Source organism: Oryza brachyantha, chromosome 5 (assembly GCF_000231095.2).
Source record: "Oryza brachyantha chromosome 5, ObraRS2, whole genome shotgun sequence".
NCBI classification, from domain to species: domain Eukaryota; kingdom Viridiplantae; phylum Streptophyta; class Magnoliopsida; order Poales; family Poaceae; genus Oryza; species Oryza brachyantha.
This window is the reverse complement of record NC_023167.2, coordinates 17,803,695-17,823,006: the sequence shown is the minus strand read 5'-3', so window position 1 is coordinate 17,823,006 and position 19,312 is coordinate 17,803,695. Positions and strand designations below refer to the sequence as shown.

Sequence of the window (19,312 nt, the reverse complement as noted above, 5' to 3'; positions counted from 1 at the left end):
TTTTATTGATGCATTCATTCATTTGGTTGATTGCTTGTGTTGGAAGTTGGAACTGGAAAATAGGAATTATGGAGGTGATCAGGTGACTTCGATGTATTTTCTAGTTTGGTTTATTGAATGTATGCAATCTTCATCTGTTATGGAGATATGGAATCAAATTTAGATTGTGTTTTTGTATTTGCAGTCTAGATTTAATAGCGCAAAGGTTCTATACAAATGCAGTGGCTAATGAGCTTAATGAGCTAGCTAGCGTGCAACGCCAAGCCGGGCTGCAAGCTCATTTAGTTTAGTTAACGAGCGGAGCGGAGTTGGCTCGACATCCAACCCTAATTGTATGGCCTATCAAATGTTTTGACTCGATGGGATTATCTTATCCGACTTTTTATTGCCCTTCTATTGGCCTATGAAGGCTTGTTCGATTTTCCTCCCCTCTCAGTGGTATTGTGTTTATATCCACGTTTGCCCCTTGTCCAAGTAGAACCGGGAAAAACAAGTATATGGAAACTATCTGAGTAGTCTTAGTATGACTCAATTCCAATCAAGCAACCTTTGGTCCTTGGGTCGATGAACGAATGGGTTTTGGGAAATATAGAACATGGACTCGATTGAACAAAGGTGGCACCGGAAGGAATAGCCCACTTGTTTCGAGCAAGAATGAATGTGACTGACCAATTTGAGTTACCGAGCGACCTCCACTATTTGACTCGAGCTTTCGCTTATGCTTTTCTCTTGTTTTGAGCCTTCTGTACCATTGAATTCAAAATGGAGTCCCCTAGGCAATTGGGTATTGGAGATCATGTCTCTTCCTCCAAGGATATATGTAAGACCCTAGTTCATTTGAAGCCTAGTAGTAGTGTGGTTTAGGCCCACGTGGCCTAGAAGTATACCGCCCTCCTAGAGGGAGGAAAGATGACGTGGCAGACGGTGGGGAGGGAGCCGGGGATGAGCAATGACAGTGCGGTGGTAATTTTGCAGTTTGGCCAAGGGCAAATCGCAAAATTGCCGCGCACGCCCGGGAACTTTTCGATTGAACCGCGGTTTGATATATATATATATATATATATATATATATATATATATATATATGTACACATATATATATATATGTAATATGTATAATGTATGTAATTGTTTAATCACAAGACTAGAAGATGAATTATCATAGGAGCATATTTTCTTCGATTTTTGCTTGGGCTTTTTGGTTGGCAAAATAGGACTTATGCTTGGGCTTTTTAGTTGGCAAAAATAGGAGGAAATATGCCCCAACAAGGATTCAACCTCCGGTCCCCTGGATAGAAGAAGGGGACGATGACCACTGAACCAAGGTACAACTTGTGATTAAACAATTACAACGTTATACATATATGTATCAAACCGTGGTTCAATCGAAAAGTTCCCAGACGCGTGCGACAATTTTGCAATTCGCCCTCTTGCCGCTCTCACAGAGGGAAGCAAGGGGCTAAACTACAGAATTTCCACCATGCCGTCATCACTCGTCCGCGGCTACCTCCCCGCTGTCTGCCACGTTATCTTTTCGCTCTTTAGGAGGGCAGCAGGAGGTTAGATTTGTGAATTTTGAAAACAAAAATATAGCTTTGTAAATTATTTATTAAATAAAACTAAAAATTTTAAAAAAATCTAGAAGTATATGTGTAGTGGTGGTTTAGTACCACCTTGAAAGTTTAGGTGGGTGAGGATCTGCTTATAAGCATTGGTCCTCTAACCATGGTATTTCCTGATTAACCCTTTTACATGAAATGAGGACGAAAATATAAGTAGAATACTATACGAACGTGGGTCCGCTCAATGCGGATTTTGGAGGCAATGTGTTACAATATAACTCCTCAAGGCTTGATATGACCAAGTACGACTGTGTAGGCTTATCATACCCGAATTGAACTACTAAATCTTTCTTTACAGAGTAAAAATTTCTTACTCTATCTATCCTTTCATATTTGCTACATAATTATATCTATATGCATGAGACTTTTGTTGACGCAGAATTCGCACCAACACGCTCGAAGGCATGTGTCTTTATTTTGGGGACTAGGGTACCCACTAGTGGCTTACAGGGCAGAAGGACCTTCGTCGAAAGGGTGGGTCAGACCACAAAGGGTAGATTGGGCCGCCCGAAGGATCCTTCCCCGAAGGGTGGGTCGGGTCTCCAGAAGGATAGGTTGGCCGTCCGAAGGACCCTTCACCAAAGGATAGGTCGGGCCACCCAAAGTGTAGGCCAAGCTAGCTAGCCACCGAAAGAGACAACACCCTCGTCCCAATAAAGGGGGACTTTTTAGAGGGTCTCATGTAGGTCACCTAACATAATCCACCTATCAAAAATAATGTTGCATCTATCGTATTCATGCCATACGTTCTTATGTCAGACACACATGTGTCTAATACACTTTTATCCATGCCATGCCTTGAAGCCGATGGGACATCTTCTGATATCCCTATGGATAAAAAAGGTCATCCTTGTCCATTCCTATCAATCACATTAAGAAGAATTTCTACTCATATTAATTAGGTTATTGTAGTCATCTCGTCTATAACATTATGATATCCCCTTAATATTATAAAGGGAAACTTGTCGTGCCATTATGACTTTGCAAAGTTGAAGATATAACATTGGTATCTCATTGACACGTGGGGCACATGTGGATCAGGATGGCATATCTTCAATTTAACAAAATTATAGTGACAGCCTTACAATTTTCGTTATTATAAAAGGAGGACAATGTTCACAAATAAAGGAAGAGGATGGGCAAGGGGAGGCTCCACCAGCCAGATAGAAATCTTGCCTGAGCCAAGAGAAAGAGAAACAAGCGAGTGGTCTAGCAAGAGGGAAAAGTCATACAAATATGACATGAGTAGGGTATTATTCCTCTGTGTGGCTCGAGCTTGTATAAATCACTCTATTTGTGAGATTTTTTCCACGCTTACGTGCTCCTTCTCCATTGTCTTTACACCAACACAATAGTACACTATGTCTGCAGCCTGTGCTTCCCTGCGCTGGTTGGGCCTACCACAAAAGGGGGTCCACTGATCTCCCTGTTCAAGGATAAATCCTTCAACAGCCTAAGAGCTCTGCTTACCTCTAGTGCAGTCCTTAAATCTGAGGTTAGATACATGGTAATCAATTTGACCTTATAATTTATAAGGAGAATATAAATAATTAAATCAATCAACCTATTAGCCGATGGGATTGATAAGATAAGGTAACCGATCAACCAATAAGTCGATAGAACTGCTAAAGCCAACCGATTGATCTAGCAAAATAATAATGGGTCGATCAGCTATACTATCAATGTAAAGGCAATGAATATATGCGAAATACCACGGATCATCGGATATAACCAACTGATAACTGACCAAGATCTACAAAATATCTAATCTAACCTTATTAAGAATAATCTTAATAGATCAGACCTAACCGAGATAAAATAAGATTACAATTAATAAGAATAGATCAAACACCTAGCAAATCTAAATCAATCATCAACACAGTGAGCCAATGATCAATATTCTATAGTAATATAAGATAACTCATCGGTTTGGAACTTTGATAAAACAATAAGCAAAATATATCGAATTAATTAAAACTATATGATAAACACAATCTAATAGATTTTACCTAACTGATAGAGTATGAGATTGCGGATAGAAAATAGTATATTATCATGTTGATATAAATTACACAAAGTGATGGATAAGAACTATTTCAAGAAACAACAATAACTTAAAGCAAACTAATACGGTGACCAGTAACCAAACAAGCTCGATCGAAATAATTGACCTAACCAAGGAATTAAGCCATGTTTATTTCCACTTTAGATCATTGTAATGTAGATTATTAATGCAGATTACTGTAAGCTGGACTATTATAAACGAAGTAGGTAATGTATGGTAAGACTAAAAAAAATGCTCATGCGTTACACCCGTTAGATTTTAATTTTGTAAATTAAAATAAAATTTAAAAATAAATTGTGCATTGAGTCGGGAATAGTAAATTGTGATCAACATATATAATTAATTTGGGAAACATACGTCACATCTGAAATCTTATAATTACGAACAGTAAATTGTGCTCAACCTTGTAAACAAATTAAAAATTAAATAATATGATTGGTCTTTCGGCAACGAAGTAAGACAAATACGCATAAAATCTTGTTGTCTTTTTCAACTAAGTTCTCCAAGTCTTACTTCATTTGATCTTTTTATTTAATGCAAATATTTAATTTTAAACAATGTACAGTCATCGCTAGTGAACATTTTAATTTATAATTTTTTTTTGTATTTCTCCCTTTTTTTTCTCTCCTTGTTTTCTTCTTTATTTCCCCTTCTTGTTTTCCTCTCTTTTTTTTTCTTTTCTTATTCCCCACACAAGTCCTTCTTCTCCTTCGTGCAAGCCTTATATATTGCGCAGTTCTCGAACGGTAGTCTGAAATTCAAATTAGACGCGTATTTCACTTCCTATTGAGACGAAATATCCGCTCAGTTTCAACCTCTCCAGTTCGGTAAAGAGCGCCGTATCCATTGGCTATAGACTTTCGTATGCTCGAGTGTATATTATTCCTCTATTTCACAGGGTAAGACTTTTGAGCCTTATCTAATTAATAATATAAGGTTAGAAAGTCTTACAATATAAAACGGAAGTAGTGGAAAATAGTCATTTGATTCGGGATAGCGAGTCCAGCTCAGAGATATGAAAAAAACCATCTTTGGAGGAGATTGCCAGATTATATTGATTTATTATCTAGGCTATAGCATATAATCTTATTATTTATTTCAAATTATTTCTATAATCTAAATTACAATAATCCTAAGCTGAAACAGATATGACCTTAATCAAATGGGATGATATGGAGAAAAAAGAGGGGAGGAAAGAGAAAAACATGAGTACGGCTAAAAATCAAGTATTACTATTTATTCAAAGGAATTTTTGTTGCACTTGATCGATAAAAATAAGAGGAAAGTAATACAAAATATTTTGTTGAATTGACCAAGAGATAACACAAGACTCTATATCTATATGCTTTTACTAGAAAAAATATTTGTGAGTTGTACTGGGTCAAATTAATTTTAATTATACAAACTAAAATAAATTTTAAAAATAAGTTTTGAAAATAAATTACATGCCAAGTCAGGAATAGCAAATTATGATCAACGTAGAATTGATTTGATAAGTGTAAGTTACATCAGGAAACTTATAATTAAGAATAATAAATTATGCTCAACATCATAAACTAATTAAAAAAGATATGAAATATTTCGACAATGAAGAAAGATAGGGACACACTATACAATGCTTTGTCATTTTCAACCAAGTTCTCTAGGTCCTACTTCCTTTGATTTTTTTATTTTTTTTGTCAGTTATTGTCACGCCTAGAAATTTACACCAAATTTCTGAACAATAGCATGCATTAAATCTCGGTCCAGGAATCAGCTCGAGTACACACTATGATAAATTAATACACAGTTCCATGACTTAAAAAAAACAATTATCTATCGAAATGCAGAGGAAAAAAGAAAACAAACTAAACCATCTAATCTTCAACTTCAGCTGGCGATGACGGCTCCATACCACAGGCATTCTCGACGGCGGACTGAACCTCACTTCAACCTTGGGAACAACCTTCTTCTGACTTTTGACTGAAACTCTGGCACTTGCTCTGGTGGGGGAAAATTAAGCAAGGCTGAGTACAAACCACCGTACTCAACAAGCAACACCCAAGAGAGGGAGAATAATGAATGCAATAGGGTGTCAAAGATAGGCTAAGGTTAAATTGCACAAAGCTGCAGTAATTTAGCAAAACAGTAGATAAAATAGACTGAAATAAAAGTAAAGTAACATTTAAAATAATCATCCACTGTCCAACGTTACATCACGTTGCAACAGGCCCAGACCGCTGTCGAACGTTACACCACGTAGCGACAGGGTCAACCCTCTGTCCAACGTTAAACCACGTTGCGACAGACCCAAACCACTGCCAACGTTACACCACATTGCGCAGGGTCAAACCAGTTCCAAGATTAATAAAATTATTAAAGAGGTTCAACTAATCCCAATGAGTCTGTCAGTTCGCCCAATAACCGCGGGCACGGCTATTCGAATAGTTTTACTCTACAGAGGTGTACAACTTTACCCACAAGATATGGCTGCCAAGCATGTTACCATGCCCCAACGTATCACCACGATACCTCAGTACGGAAACCATGATAATACCTTTCACCCAACCCTCCCTAGACAATCACATCGCACTTCAGGTTTCACCCCCTCCTTTACACCAAGTCGGGCAGTACCCTCTTGTGCCTTGGTGAATCCGGAAGCAGTAGAGGCTTTCGTTACACCACGATTGCCCGTCCATACTCCATCACGCTCTCCCTTGCCTTGGTACGTCGAATAGGGACAAGCTAGATTACGAGTCTCACCGTTGCCCATTCTGGCTTGTGGTTAGTACGTGTAAGACTTTCAGGGTTTCCTGAGAACCGGTCCTTAACTGCCATGGGCACGACTCTCAAAACCATGCACCCATAGCCCACCATAAGCAATATTTTAGTTGTAATAATCCTCAACGGGATATTAATAATGATTACAACCATTAAAAGTCTATCAAAGTCTAATCAATAATTAAATAAGAATTGGTGAGCTAGTTGAACTAAGCATGGCTAAGCATTGTCTAACCCTAAGTCTAGTCAAATTAACCCTGAGATGACAATAATAATAAATGGGGATCAACGGGTATAAAGGTAAATGCCCAATAGATAAATAAAGTAAATACATTTGAATACAATGCATGTTTGAATGTAAAAGCGAGGGATTTTATAAACATAGGTTCAATATGATCAAAGAAGGGTGCCACTTGCCTTGCTTAGACCCACGAGGAACTCCGGCGACGACTTCGAGAACGAACGCGCTGTGACGGGGTCAAAACCTACGACAAATGAGGCAAAACAAACAAAACAGGCTAAAAAACTACTGAAACAGAGAGAGAAACTATTTTTAATGGATTCTTGGCATTTTTCTGGATTTAATGAAACTTGAATGGACCTAAACGGAGACTAGATGAATTACTTATGAATTTTAGAAGATTATCTGTGTTTTAAACTAAACAGAAAACCTTAATGAATTATTGCGCAATTAATTGGAGGGATGACGTCAGCACAAGAGTGAGAGGAGGCTGACGTCTGGGGCCCATTTGTCAGTGGGAGAGAGGAGAGATTGAGGGCATGACACGTGGGCCCGGGGAGGAGAGGAGAGAGAGAAGGGAGAGCTGACAAGGCGGTCCCACGACACGGGAGAGAGAGGGCAGACCGACATGCGGGGCCCACGGGGAGAGAGGGTGTTGCTGGCTTGCGGGCCCGACATGCCAGAGAGAGAAAACAGAGAGAGGAGGGGAGATGGCCTGCTCGGCCTCAACCGAGACAGAGGGAGGGGCGGTCGGCGACGAAGGGCGGCGGACGGCGGCGCGGACCAGCGGGTATGCGGCGGACGGCGGCGACCCAGTGGGTGGCCACGCGAGAGCTGGCGACGGCGCTAAGAGCGGCGGCACTGAAGGGAGAATGGCGGCGGCTTGGGGAGGACGACGACGACGGCGCGACGGGAGGGCGACGACGCTTCGGCGTCGGTGAGGTCGCGTCGGCGACGGCGAGGCGAGGGTAACGACGGGCGGAGGGGCGACGGTGACGTCTGGGGCACGCACACGCGTGGCGGCGGTGGCGACCTCAGCGACAGCGTGCGGAGGGAAAAAGAGAGGGGAAGGGGGACGGCGACGGCTTACCGGCGGTGGGAACGACGGCGGTGAGTCGGCGTCGTGGCGGGATAGGTGGTGACGGCCGGCGGCGCACAGTTGGCGAGATCTGGCGCGGCGGTGAGGTGGCTAGGCACAGCGGCGGCTCGGGCGGAGAGGGGAAAAGTGGCGGCGGCGGCGGGCTGGGAGGCGAATTTTATAGGGGTGGCGCGGCTAGGGCGGAGGTGGCGGCTAGAGACAGCGTCGCACACGCGCGCAAAGAAGGTGGCGGCAAACGCGGTGGCACGGCGCAGCGCGGCCAGCGGCGTGGCGGCGGCGCATGCCCGGCCAGGGCGACGGTGAGGCCGACGCGCAGCGCAGCTGCGGCACAGAGCGTGAGGGCGCGGCGGGCGAGCGTGGCGCGGGCGGACGAGTGCGTGGCTGGCGTCGGTGAGGCACGAGCGGTGGCATCGCAGAAGCGGGCGGCGTGCGCGACTGACGCAGCGACTGGACGACAAGGCGGCACACCAGAGCAAAGAAGAGGCGGCGACGGGACCACGGTGACGACGACGGCATGCGAGAATGAGAGGAGATCGCGCGGGAAGGCAAGAGCGGCACCACGACGGCGTGGCGACGGGGACGTCGGGCGGCGACCCGGCGGCGGCAGCGCGGGGCCCTTGGCGCCTGCCGACGGCATGGGGAGCAGTGTCCGACGGTGAACGCAGCGGCGACACGACGGGAACGCCGGGCGGCTCGGGGAGGAGACGACGGCGCGACGGGCGCGGCGGCGCGACGACGCTCCGACGACGGCGGGGTGGCGTCGGTGTCGGCCGGAGGAACTAGACGGGCCCGACAGGTGGGGCCCACTTGTCGGTGTCCTGGGAGAGGGAGAGGGAGGCGAAGAGGACTTGGGGCTCGGCGGTTTGGGTCGTGGCCTGGCTCGGCCCGGTGCGGGAGGGAGAGAGGTAGGGGCGAGCTGGGCCGGGAGAAGGACTGGGCCGGCCTAGCGGGAGAGGAGGAGGAGGCTGAAGGAAGAGAAAAAAAAGGAAAAGAGAAAAAGAAAAGGGAAATGGAAAAAGGGAAAAAAGGAGAAGGGAAAAGAAAAGAAAAAGGAAGGAGGAAAAAAAGAAATTGCCTCCAATTTTGCCGATTTTTATTAAGTTGATTAGAGCAAATTTTATTGACTGCAATTCAAATATAAATCCTGTTAATCATTTAAAATGCTTTCGGGACATTTTAGAACATCCGAAAAGCTTCGAATTAAATTAAATTAATTTATTACACTGAGTTTCTCCTGAAATTTAATTAACAAATTATTTTTAATATATTATTTAATTATTTCTTGGCTAGGATAAAACTCAGGGTGTGACAGTTATACTTCTACGTGAACATTTTAAAAAAATAAAAGTAAATTATAAAAAGAAATTAAATATGACTTTGCTAGTATTTAAACCTATCACATCTAGATCTGTGACCAACGGTATGCTCCCGGCAAGGATGAAACTCGCGACCATTCGCTACTAAGTGAATACACTACCACTGTGCTACGTGTCATCATCCACTCAAGGTAGACCATTCAGAAAGATGGAAGGCTCACACATTGTGCATGACGTGGACGATGTAGCCTTGCCCACTCCGGCGATGCAGACGAATAGACGAATAGCAGAAACACGATCAACTTTTATAATAGGAGATATAAAAAAATGCTCATGCGTTTTACTGAAGTTTATTTTAATTATGTAAATTATAAATTTTAAAATAAGTTTTAAAAATAAGTTATACCCTCTCCATGTTTTTAATAGGATACCGTTGACTTTTAAATCTACATTTGACCGTTCGTCTTATTTAAAATTTATATCTAAATATGTAAAATTATAAAGCATACTTAAAGTTCTTATAATAATAAAACATATTATAACAAAATAATTAATAATTATATATATTTTGAATAAGACAAAAGCTCAAATGTGAACATAAAATTCAACACATCATATAGGGAGTATGTAAGTAAGGAATAGTAAAGTGTATTGAATATATAATAGATTGAGGAAGCTTACATTGCATTGAGAAGTTTACGTTGAGAATAGTGCAAAGCCAGAACCACCGAGATACAAACCAATTGTATATTAAACTAGGGCGTACACCCATGGCAAAGCCACGAATATTACGAAGAACATAGATATGATAATAAAATATATACGTTTCAAACAATATAAATATTATCATGTGAAAAATAAGAACAATGCGTTCATCAAAAACAAAAATAGCTAGACTTGGCAAGAATGTTCAGAATGGTGAACATTAGAGATAGTAAGACGTGGCAAGAACCGACCTAGCGTCTTCTTACCTTTATGACCAAAACCGCTGTTGACCAAAACAGGTGCAGACTGGTCAGACGGAAAAATGGGTGAACAGTGTAACAATGCTAGTCTACGTGGCATGTAGTGGGACAGAAAACTAAGATCTTTATAGATTCGATCGCGCTCTTTCTTCAAGGAGTCACGGCGTTGGTATAATAGATGGCGGAATCATCACTTTTTACTGTAGTTAAGATAGCATAACCCTTTGCCAATATTATATAATCTGATAAACTTATTCAAAAGTGTTTATTTATATTAAATGGTTATCCTCGGTACTTTAAAACAACTACAGGCATTTAACATTTCTTTCTACTTCACTTCACTTCTAGATCGCACTCGGTACGAAAAACGTATTAATAGATTATGACATAATTAATTAAGTATTAATTATTTAAAATATAAAATAGATTAATATAATATTTTAAAATAACTTTTCTATAGAAATTTTTTGTAAAATATAACCGTTTAGCAGTTCGGAAAACGTGCACATGGAAAAGAAGAGGATCAGTAACTTATCGGTGCAGTCAAACACGGTCCTAATAATCTAGTTTATAATAATCCGAGTCAATAATCTATATTAGAATAATCTCTAGCCGAAGTAAACATGAGCTTGAACTTTATGATCTGATCACGGCGATAACAATATTTGATCAGATAAAGGTCAAAACGATATCGGACTATACCTGTATCGTTCCTGATTTGGATGAGATAGCCAGATGGGGATGAAATCTATTACTAAAAACAACTTCGAACATGCCCTAATCCTACTTGAACTCCTTTCAGATTTCAGATTCACCCCGTATAAAGGCGTAATCGCGCCGCCGCCGCCGCAGCCCCGCCCCCCAACCCAACAGCGCCATCGTTCCGCCGGCCGCTACCGCCCAATCCCATCCCTATTGCGGTCAATCTAAACGCACTATACGTCTACCTGTTTGCGCCGTGGACAAGCGGCAAGGATCGCATCGGATCTGCGCGCGGAGCGGCGAGACGGCGGCCGGATCTGCTCGCTGCGGACCAACTCGGGGCGGCGTCCTCTGCGGAGGAGGGGAGAGGCGGAGCTGCTCGGGGCTGAGGCATTAGCTCTTTGGAATCGCCGATGCGGATGAAATTTAGCCGCGGCCGCGGCCGCGATTGCGATCTGAGGCAACCAGATGGGTGCTCCCTTGGCAATTCCACTGAGGTTAGGAGGGAAGATACCTTCTGTCGCCGCCGGACGCCGGTGACCAGCGGCGACGAGCGACTCCGAGCCCTCCGCAACGTGGTGAGGAGGAAGGGTGGGTGCTGCAGCAGAAGGACAACGGCGGCGGCGTTCGCTGACGACGACCGCATCAGCGCCCTCCCCGACGATATGCTCCTGCTCATCCTGCGGCGGCTCGACACTCGCTCGGCGCTCGCCACCGCGCTGCTCTCCAAGCGCTGGGCACGGCTCCGGCGCTGGCTTGACGCCCTCGATTTCATGGCCAGCGACACACTCCCGCCGCGCTACCACCGGTGCATCCAACTCCACAAAACCACTGGGTATATGCTTTATCATGTTGACGTCAAGGTTCTCGTTGCCAGCATCAAGAGGTATGAGCGCCTCGCCATGCGGAACATGGCGGCCTCCATCAACAATTTCCTAGACGCGGATGATGGTTATGCTCGTGCTGGCGGAGCTCGTCGGAGAGTCGCTAGGGTGAGGATTGAATTCTTCGCCACTCACTACGCTGGCTGCATGAACCGATTGATCAGCAAGGCAGTGGATGCTTGGGAAGTCGAGGATCTAGAGGTTGTTGCAAAGTCTGCATATTGGTCTATCCCCCCAGATGTGCACAGATTTACCAACCAGGCTCTCTGCAATGAGCCGCACAAGTCCCGCCTGAGAAGCCTGAGGCTAGCAGGTTGTATCATTCCGCCATTGCAGGGGTTCCAAGCTCTGACCAAACTGACCTTGGAAAACTTGGAGAACTCCACGCCTGCAGCAGCCTACGAAGCTGTGTTGAACTCATGCCCCCAACTGCAAGTGCTGCACCTCAAGTCATGCATGTGGAAGGACGTTCTGAATATCGATGCCCCCCGGTCAGGGATCAAGCAGCTCATCCTGGAGTTCTGCGGTTTCACTGTGCTGCACTCTCTTGGGATGATGGAGAGCATAGCTATCAGGAGAACTTGGGTGAGGCACGAGGGTTGCTCGTACCCACACCTTACGCACATGAACCTTAACTTGTGCCATGGCTACTCCAGCTCTCGACGTACCTTGTGTTTTGGCTGGGACTTGAACATTGAGGATTTTCTTGGATTCGCCCAAGAGATAACCAACCTGGTTCTACGATTCACCGGATATGGGAGATGGTTCGTGCCGTCGTGCCCCTCATTGTTGCTGCCTAACCTCACAAGGCTTCTGATTGCTGATGTGCCTTCATCATGGGATGTCTCTTGGCCTCGCCTCCTACTTGAAGCAGCACCATACCTGGAGAGCCTTCACATCCATGTTATCCCTTGGGATGATGAGTGTTGTGATCAAATCATTTGGCAGCCGTCCACTTTGCAGCACGAAAAGCTAAAGGAGTTGATTATGGTCGGTTTCGAGGGGACGGAAAGGCAGGTTTTCTTTGTTAACTTTGTAATGGAAGTGTCAACAGCGTTGCAGCTTGTTGCTCTATTTAGATATGGGCATGTTCAAGAAATGGGGCGTTGGGACTGGAAAACTGTGAATCAGCAGCACCATTGGAGTGATGAGGAGAAAGTCCAAATTCTGAACCAGTTTGCCGTTAGAAATTCTTGCCCGACATCTCCTGTTTCAGTGCTTTTAGAGTGATATCGTTACGTTCATGTGTTGTATACAAGGCATTAAGTTATGATCTTAATTTATTTCTATGCAACTTTTTATAAGTTCTGTTATTTGACCAAACTCTGTTGTTGCTTTTTTAATTTTGCCTTATAAGCATTTTCTTTTGTACTACTCCCTCTTTTTCGAAATAAAAAATATATATAATAGTGGAATCTAGGGTTACAGCAAATGTGTCCTGTCCAGGTTTCTCTTATCACGATCGTGACGATAATCAAGCATATCGCTGAGAAACGATAACGGTTTTGGGTGGTTTCCTCTGGGAAAAACCGCCCAAGTTCAAAAAAATTGATGAAAAATTAAGAAAAAAAAAAGGTGATAGATATGTATTTATTAAGCTTAGATGTGAACAAAAAATTCAAAAAAACTCCATGATTCATTTATAACTTTGAGAAAAGACGAATTGACCTGAGTTAACTTAGTCCACTAGTCCACTAGGAAGAATAACACCCTCCCCTGTATGCATGCCCGTTGAATTGGTCCAAAGTCCCTCAATCTTTTCCCATTTGTTCGCATAGTCGGTGTAATTGATTATGTTTGTATGATGGACTTGAGGCTCTGATTGTTGTGAACTTTACTTGTGAACATTAATATATTATGGTTGTCGACTTCGTGTTATAATATGCATGCTTATTTCATACCATAATTTGTAAATTTGTGATTGTTACCTATGTTCTTAATTGCTAAATTCTTGAACTATTAGCAAAGATCATGCCAATTTTTTTACCCTACAACTGCTCAGATATACTTTATTTTTTTACTGTAAGCCTCATAATCTTTTCCCCTAATTTTCCTCTTCAATTTCGATGCCTAACGACCTCTATATATTTTTGTTAAAACCGCGTGATTATCGCTCATATCGTTATGATTTTTAACTGAAGCCGCACGATTATCGCTTCAAACCGTGATCAAAAATATATTTTACATATGTTAATAAATTATATTTATATATATGCATGCACTTAACCTAAATATTTTTTGGATAGGTCCAGTTGACAATTTTTTTGAATTTTGAATTTTATTTATTAAATAATTTACAAATTTAATTTTGCGTTTCAAAATTTCACAAAACTAACCTCCGGAGACGGACAATGACGGCGCGGTAGCAATTTTGCGCTTTGCCCCTTGCCGCCCTCTATAAGAGCGGAAGGGACAAAGTGCAAAATTGCTGTTCATCCGCGGTTTGATATATATATATATATATATATATATATATATATATATATAAAACATATGTAATTGTTTGATCACAAGTACTAACTTAGCTTAGTGGTCACTGCCCATCGACCCAAGGTCGAATCCTCACAAGAGCAGATGTGACCACTAAACCTAAAGAGTGCTTGTTTTTGCGCGTGCGGCTGTGCATTTACCCCATGCCGCCCTTACAGAGCGCGGATAGGGGCTAAATGCAAAATGGGTAGATCCGCATTTGCCAGCCGTCCCTCTCGGCTAAGAGTCCGTTTGGCACGTCAGCATTCTGCCCTCCTAGAGTACGGCAGGAGGTTAGTTCTGTGAATTTGTGAAATACAAAATTAAATTTGTAAATTATTTAATAAATAAAATTCAAAAAAATCTCCAATTGACCTCTTTAGGCCCATGGGCCCGTCGACCCGAAGCTTCCGGAACCCAAAACCCTCTCCTCCCTATGGGCTATGCGGTAAACCCTCTCGCGTCCGTCTCGAGAGGCTTGAAACGAAACGCGAAACCAAGCAAGCCGCCGGAGGAAGGGAGCGCTCGCGGGTCGCCACCATGTACCGCGCGGCGGCGGCGGCCATTTCGAGGTCCTCCTCGGCGCTGCGGAAGCAGGTAACCGGCGGCTACCCTCCACCACCTCCTTCCCATCAGACGCGGTCGATTCTGGCTCGCTGACGGGAACTGTTTCTGTGAGATAGCTCGTGCGCCGCGGCGGCGAGCAGCGGCTGTGGGCGCGGGGGTATGCGGCGAAGGAGGTGGCCTTCGGGGTCGGCGCGCGGGCCGCCATGCTGCAGGGCGTCAACGACCTTGCCGACGCCGTCAAGGTCACCATGGGTCCCAAGGTTCGTGCTTTCCGACGTACTCCGAGCTGTGTGGATTGGCTGGGAGAGTGACGCAGCGATCAGGGTGGATCTAGTGGAAAAGCTAGATTATCGCACTCGATTTATGGGCTGAGTGGCTGTGATTCTCTGTGTTGTTGAAGGGGCGCAATGTGATTATTGAGAGATCCCATGGAACTCCCAAAGTCACAAAGGATGGAGTCACTGTTGCAAAAAGCATTGAGTTCGAGGACAGCACTAAGAATGTTGGTGCAAACCTGGTGAAGCAAGTCGCTGAAGCTACTAATAAGGTCGCAGGAGATGGTAAGGGACCTGAGTTCTAGGAAATTCCTGTACTTGAGCAGCCATTTGAACTATCTATTCGATTGTGCACAGCAGTCTATTTGATTTATAAGCTACTCAATGCCAACAAGCATGATGTTGATCTGTCTTTTCCACCATCACCATGTTTGGTTAATACTTTTTTGTCAATTAGGAGTAGCAATGAATATGTTGTCAGGATAAGGAAATAATGACAACTTGGTCAAAATATTGAGTTTATGTAGTATTATCTCACTAGAGTGTGATGCTCAATGCATTTAGTGCTCAAACTGGGTAACACCGGCAATAGTTTCTGATAAGTGTGTTTTTCATGTTCTGGTTATTTTATGGCCCAGCTCTAGCATTTTTAATAACTCTAGAAATAACATAAGAAGTAGTAGCCTGATTGGAATATTCAGTGCTACTCACTGCAGTTCTGATTGTATGGTGTATCAGGTACAACTTGTGCAACTGTACTTACACAGGCAATTCTTACGGAAGGTTGCAAGGCTGTGGCAGCAGGGGTAAATGTTATGGACTTGCGTAATGGCATGAACAAAGCTATAAACTCTATCACTACACACCTCAAAAGTAAAGCATGGATTATCAACTCCTCAGAAGAAATAAATCAGGTGGGAACTCTGATTTGGCGTGTTGGCTTGATTTCTCTTCTCCCCTAACCACGTCCTATGAACCATATTGGAGTTGTTTATGCATATTTTCTGTAGTTATTGTTTGCCTCTGTAGTAATAAATAATGATCTCGAGTCTATATTACTGCACTTCCATAATGTAACTATCCCTCATTGTTTTCTTCACTGGAATTCTAGCTTTAAAATATGTTATTTCATATTCCTGTAAACCAGGTAGCAACCATTTCTGCAAATGGAGAAAAGGAAATAGGAGATTTGATATCAAAGGCGATGGAAATAGTTGGAAAAGATGGCGTTATTACTATTACTGTGAGCACCAAATGCTGCTTTTATTATTAGCCTCATACTGAAGTCTCATTTTATTTGGATAATGCCTAGACTGTACAACTTATTCTTGGAAACTGGCAGGATGGCAAGACATTAGACAATGAGCTTGAAGCAGTACAGGGAATGAAACTGTCCAGAGGCTACATATCTCCTTACTTTGTGACTGATCAGAAGACTCAGAAGTGTGTAAGTATATATCTCTTGGTTAAACTAGTAAATTCAGCACAAGTTACGTTGTAAAAAGTTCCTAGGTGTTCATTCATTTCTTTTACTTTGTGATGGAAACATGTATGGAGGTGAAGCATCAGTAATGATTTGAGTCAGTTTGTGCATTTTTGTTTTCTTTTGGTTTCCTGTAACTTTAATATAGTCATTGGTAGATTATGCCACTTAATCTTGGCCTTTTAGGATGACACAAGGTGCTTATCCTTGCAAATTCCCATTGCAAGGTTTTAATTTCTCTTTGTTGAGTTCGTTTCTTAGATAGCTTTAGGCCTGGAAAAGACCTGATGAGAGCAGAGAGAATATAGATGAGATGTGCATCAACAGGCATAAAGATTTCAATCAAATGGTCTGAGACTTTCTCATTTATCCCTTGTATGCTTTTGCAGGAGATGGAAAATCCTCTGATTCTAATTCATGACAAGAAAATCTCAACAATGAATTCACTTCTTCCAGTATTAGAAATGTCTATCAAGGTGATTGGGTCCCATCATTTTTCAGCTTCATTTGAAGATGCTACGGTAAATAGGTTTAATACTAAGCAGTGACTAATGTATGTAGAATCGTAGACCTCTTCTCATCATTGCTGAGGATGTTGAGGGAGAAGCTCTATCAATGCTTGTACTGAACAAGCATCGTGCTGGATTGAAGGTGATATTAACTACTGGTCCTTTTGTATGCAATACTGAATTGTATATACAAGTTGTTTGATTACATGTGTCGTTGTTTAGTGAAATTGCAAACTTACATGTGGTGCTTCTTGCCTTCAAGCTAGGAAGTAGGAACTATGGTTTGTTGATATTCCGGTAAAGTATAGAATACATTGTTGAACTAGTTATCATGCACTGATTGTAGATATGTGCTGTCAAAGCTCCTGGATTTGGTGAAAACAGAAGAGCCAATCTGGATGATGTGGCTGTGTTGACAGGAGGAGAGGTCAGTCATTACGATCAACAAATATAAAGTCCTTTAACACAAGACATACAGTCATGACTGAAATTGGCTTGCTTATTTCATTTAATTTAATTTCAAGGTTGTCAGTGAGGACCGAGGTATTGATCTTGGTAAAGTCCAACTACAGATGCTTGGCACTGCTAAAAAGGTTTGTCAATCTTGTTAAATTGTTCTGCCTGAGAAACAGACAGTGACATTTTTCTTTACAGGTTACTGTATCCCTTGATGATACTATCATTCTAGATGGTGGAGGTGACAGACAACAGATAGAGGAGAGGTGTAAACAGGTACTGTAAACAATCATCACTCCTGTACTTCATCTCAACTATAGGCTATCTGGATAGTAGTGTCTGGAATCTCATTCAATAGAAATTAAATGATTTATGATGTGAATGGCATTAACAGCTTAGAGAATCAATTGACAAAAGCACTGCTGTATTCGACAAAGAAAAGGCTCAAGAACGTCTATCAAAGTTATCTGGTGGTGTTGCTGTCGTCAAGGTTTGTAATTTTTTAGGTACACTGATGTTTTACTGTGTTTCTTTTCCCAACTTTGCTCTTCTCAGGATTTTCATTTTGGCTGCAGATCGGGGGAGCTAGCGAAGCTGAAGTTGGTGAAAAGAAAGATAGGGTAACAGATGCTCTACACGCAGCAAGAGCTGCTGTGGAGGAGGGCATTGTACCAGGTGCAGTGATGGTTTTCAACTTTATCGTATTTCTCCACTTGTTTTGGCATTCTTCTAAGAGAAATCTAAACTTGTTTCTTGATGTTTTGCTTTTGTGCAACTTGTCCATATTTTATATGGCAATTCGTGGAACTTCAAACAGGTGGTGGAGTTGCCCTTCTATATGCCACCAAGGAGCTTGACAAGATTATCACAGCAACAAATGAGGATGAAAAGATTGGTGTCCAAATTATCAAAAATGCGTTGAAGGTTAGTTCCTGTATTGAGCCTGTTACTTCGTGTACCTAATGGCGTGTTTCTTAAATCTCTAATAATCTTGGTGTTTCTGTAGGCCCCTTTGATGACTATAGCTGCAAATGCTGGCATTGATGGTGGTGTAGTCATTGGGAAGCTAATTGAACAAGATAATCTTAATTTGGGCTTTGATGCAGCAAGAGGTTTGTGCTGTTTAGCTATATTTTGGCAATTTAGTGGCTGTAGCAGAAGTGCAGAACCATGAGTTCCTGGATTGCAATTTAGACGGTCCTTGAACATGAGTTCAAAAGCGTAATAATCTTTAGTGATTTAGTAGCTGAATCCTGCACTATGCCAACTACAGGGGAGTATGTCGACATGATTAAGGCTGGCATCATCGACCCCGTGAAAGTCATCCGAACAGCACTACAAGATGCAGCAAGGTACACATGTTAAGTTGATTTACCATGTTCCTTTTGCATGAGTAAATATTTATCCAAACTTGCTTAACACCTTGTGTTTTGTTTCAGCGTTTCTTTGCTGATGACAACGACAGAGGCAGCTGTTGCTGAGCTTCCAGCAACAAAAGCCAGAATTGCCAGTCGGATGCCGCAGATGAGCGGGATGGATTTTTGAGAGCAATATAACATGATCTAGGATCTGTCTTTTAACTGCTGTAAGACAGTGCCTGCCCCTAAAATGAAAGGGTGTTTTTTGGAAAGCATTATGACATTATGTCTTTTCCTAGGGAAAAACAGCACTTGATATATTTATAGAATTTCACGCTCCCCTCAAAACGGGAGAAAGACGGCTCTGATATAATTTGTTTTTTGAACAAGGGAATCCATGATGACGTAAACTCTCATTTGGAGCGCCTCATTTTGTAGATTATTATGTATGCGATCTTTGGTATTGTAAAAGCTGCAATATTTTAATATGCATTTTGGCAATAATTCTGCCTGCAATATTTTAACCCCTTATTTTTTTCGC

General features: G+C 42.5%; 2 protein-coding genes across 2 annotated transcripts; both read left to right on the top strand.

The window, feature by feature from the left end:
* Window positions 1–10,887: 10,887 nt before the first annotated feature.
* Window positions 10,888–13,080, top strand: LOC102715310. Its single transcript, XM_006655476.3, has one exon. The coding sequence runs from the start codon at window positions 11,184–11,186 to the stop codon at window positions 12,882–12,884; it is 1,701 nt and encodes a 566-aa protein (XP_006655539.1). The 5' UTR covers window positions 10,888–11,183; the 3' UTR covers window positions 12,885–13,080.
* Window positions 13,081–14,609: 1,529 nt separating this feature from the next.
* LOC102715025 (chaperonin CPN60-like 2, mitochondrial) lies at window positions 14,610–19,290 on the top strand. The gene is made up of 17 exons (XM_006655475.3): window positions 14,610–14,720; window positions 14,807–14,950; window positions 15,091–15,250; window positions 15,704–15,879; window positions 16,113–16,208; window positions 16,308–16,412; window positions 16,838–16,924; window positions 17,010–17,099; window positions 17,304–17,384; window positions 17,482–17,550; window positions 17,612–17,689; window positions 17,808–17,903; window positions 17,989–18,088; window positions 18,231–18,337; window positions 18,420–18,525; window positions 18,687–18,765; window positions 18,853–19,290. The coding sequence occupies exons 1-17, from the start codon at window positions 14,664–14,666 to the stop codon at window positions 18,956–18,958; spliced, it is 1,737 nt and encodes a 578-aa protein (XP_006655538.2). The 5' UTR covers window positions 14,610–14,663; the 3' UTR covers window positions 18,959–19,290.
* Window positions 19,291–19,312: the final 22 nt, after the last annotated feature.

What these genes read in the sequence shown, in the direction of transcription:
- LOC102715310 (XM_006655476.3), top strand. Translation starts at nt 11,184, where the DNA reads ATGCGGATGAAATTTAGCCGCGGCCGCGGCCGCGATTGCGATCTGAGG.
- LOC102715025 (XM_006655475.3), top strand. Translation starts at nt 14,664, where the DNA reads ATGTACCGCGCGGCGGCGGCGGCCATTTCGAGGTCCTCCTCGGCGCTG. An exon ending in ATGGCGTTATTACTATTACT is followed by an intron (nt 16,209 to 16,307) that starts GTGAGCACCAAA and finishes GGAAACTGGCAG; the next exon opens with GATGGCAAGACATTAGACAA. An exon ending in TGCTTGGCACTGCTAAAAAG is followed by an intron (nt 17,551 to 17,611) that starts GTTTGTCAATCT and finishes TTTTCTTTACAG; the next exon opens with GTTACTGTATCCCTTGATGA.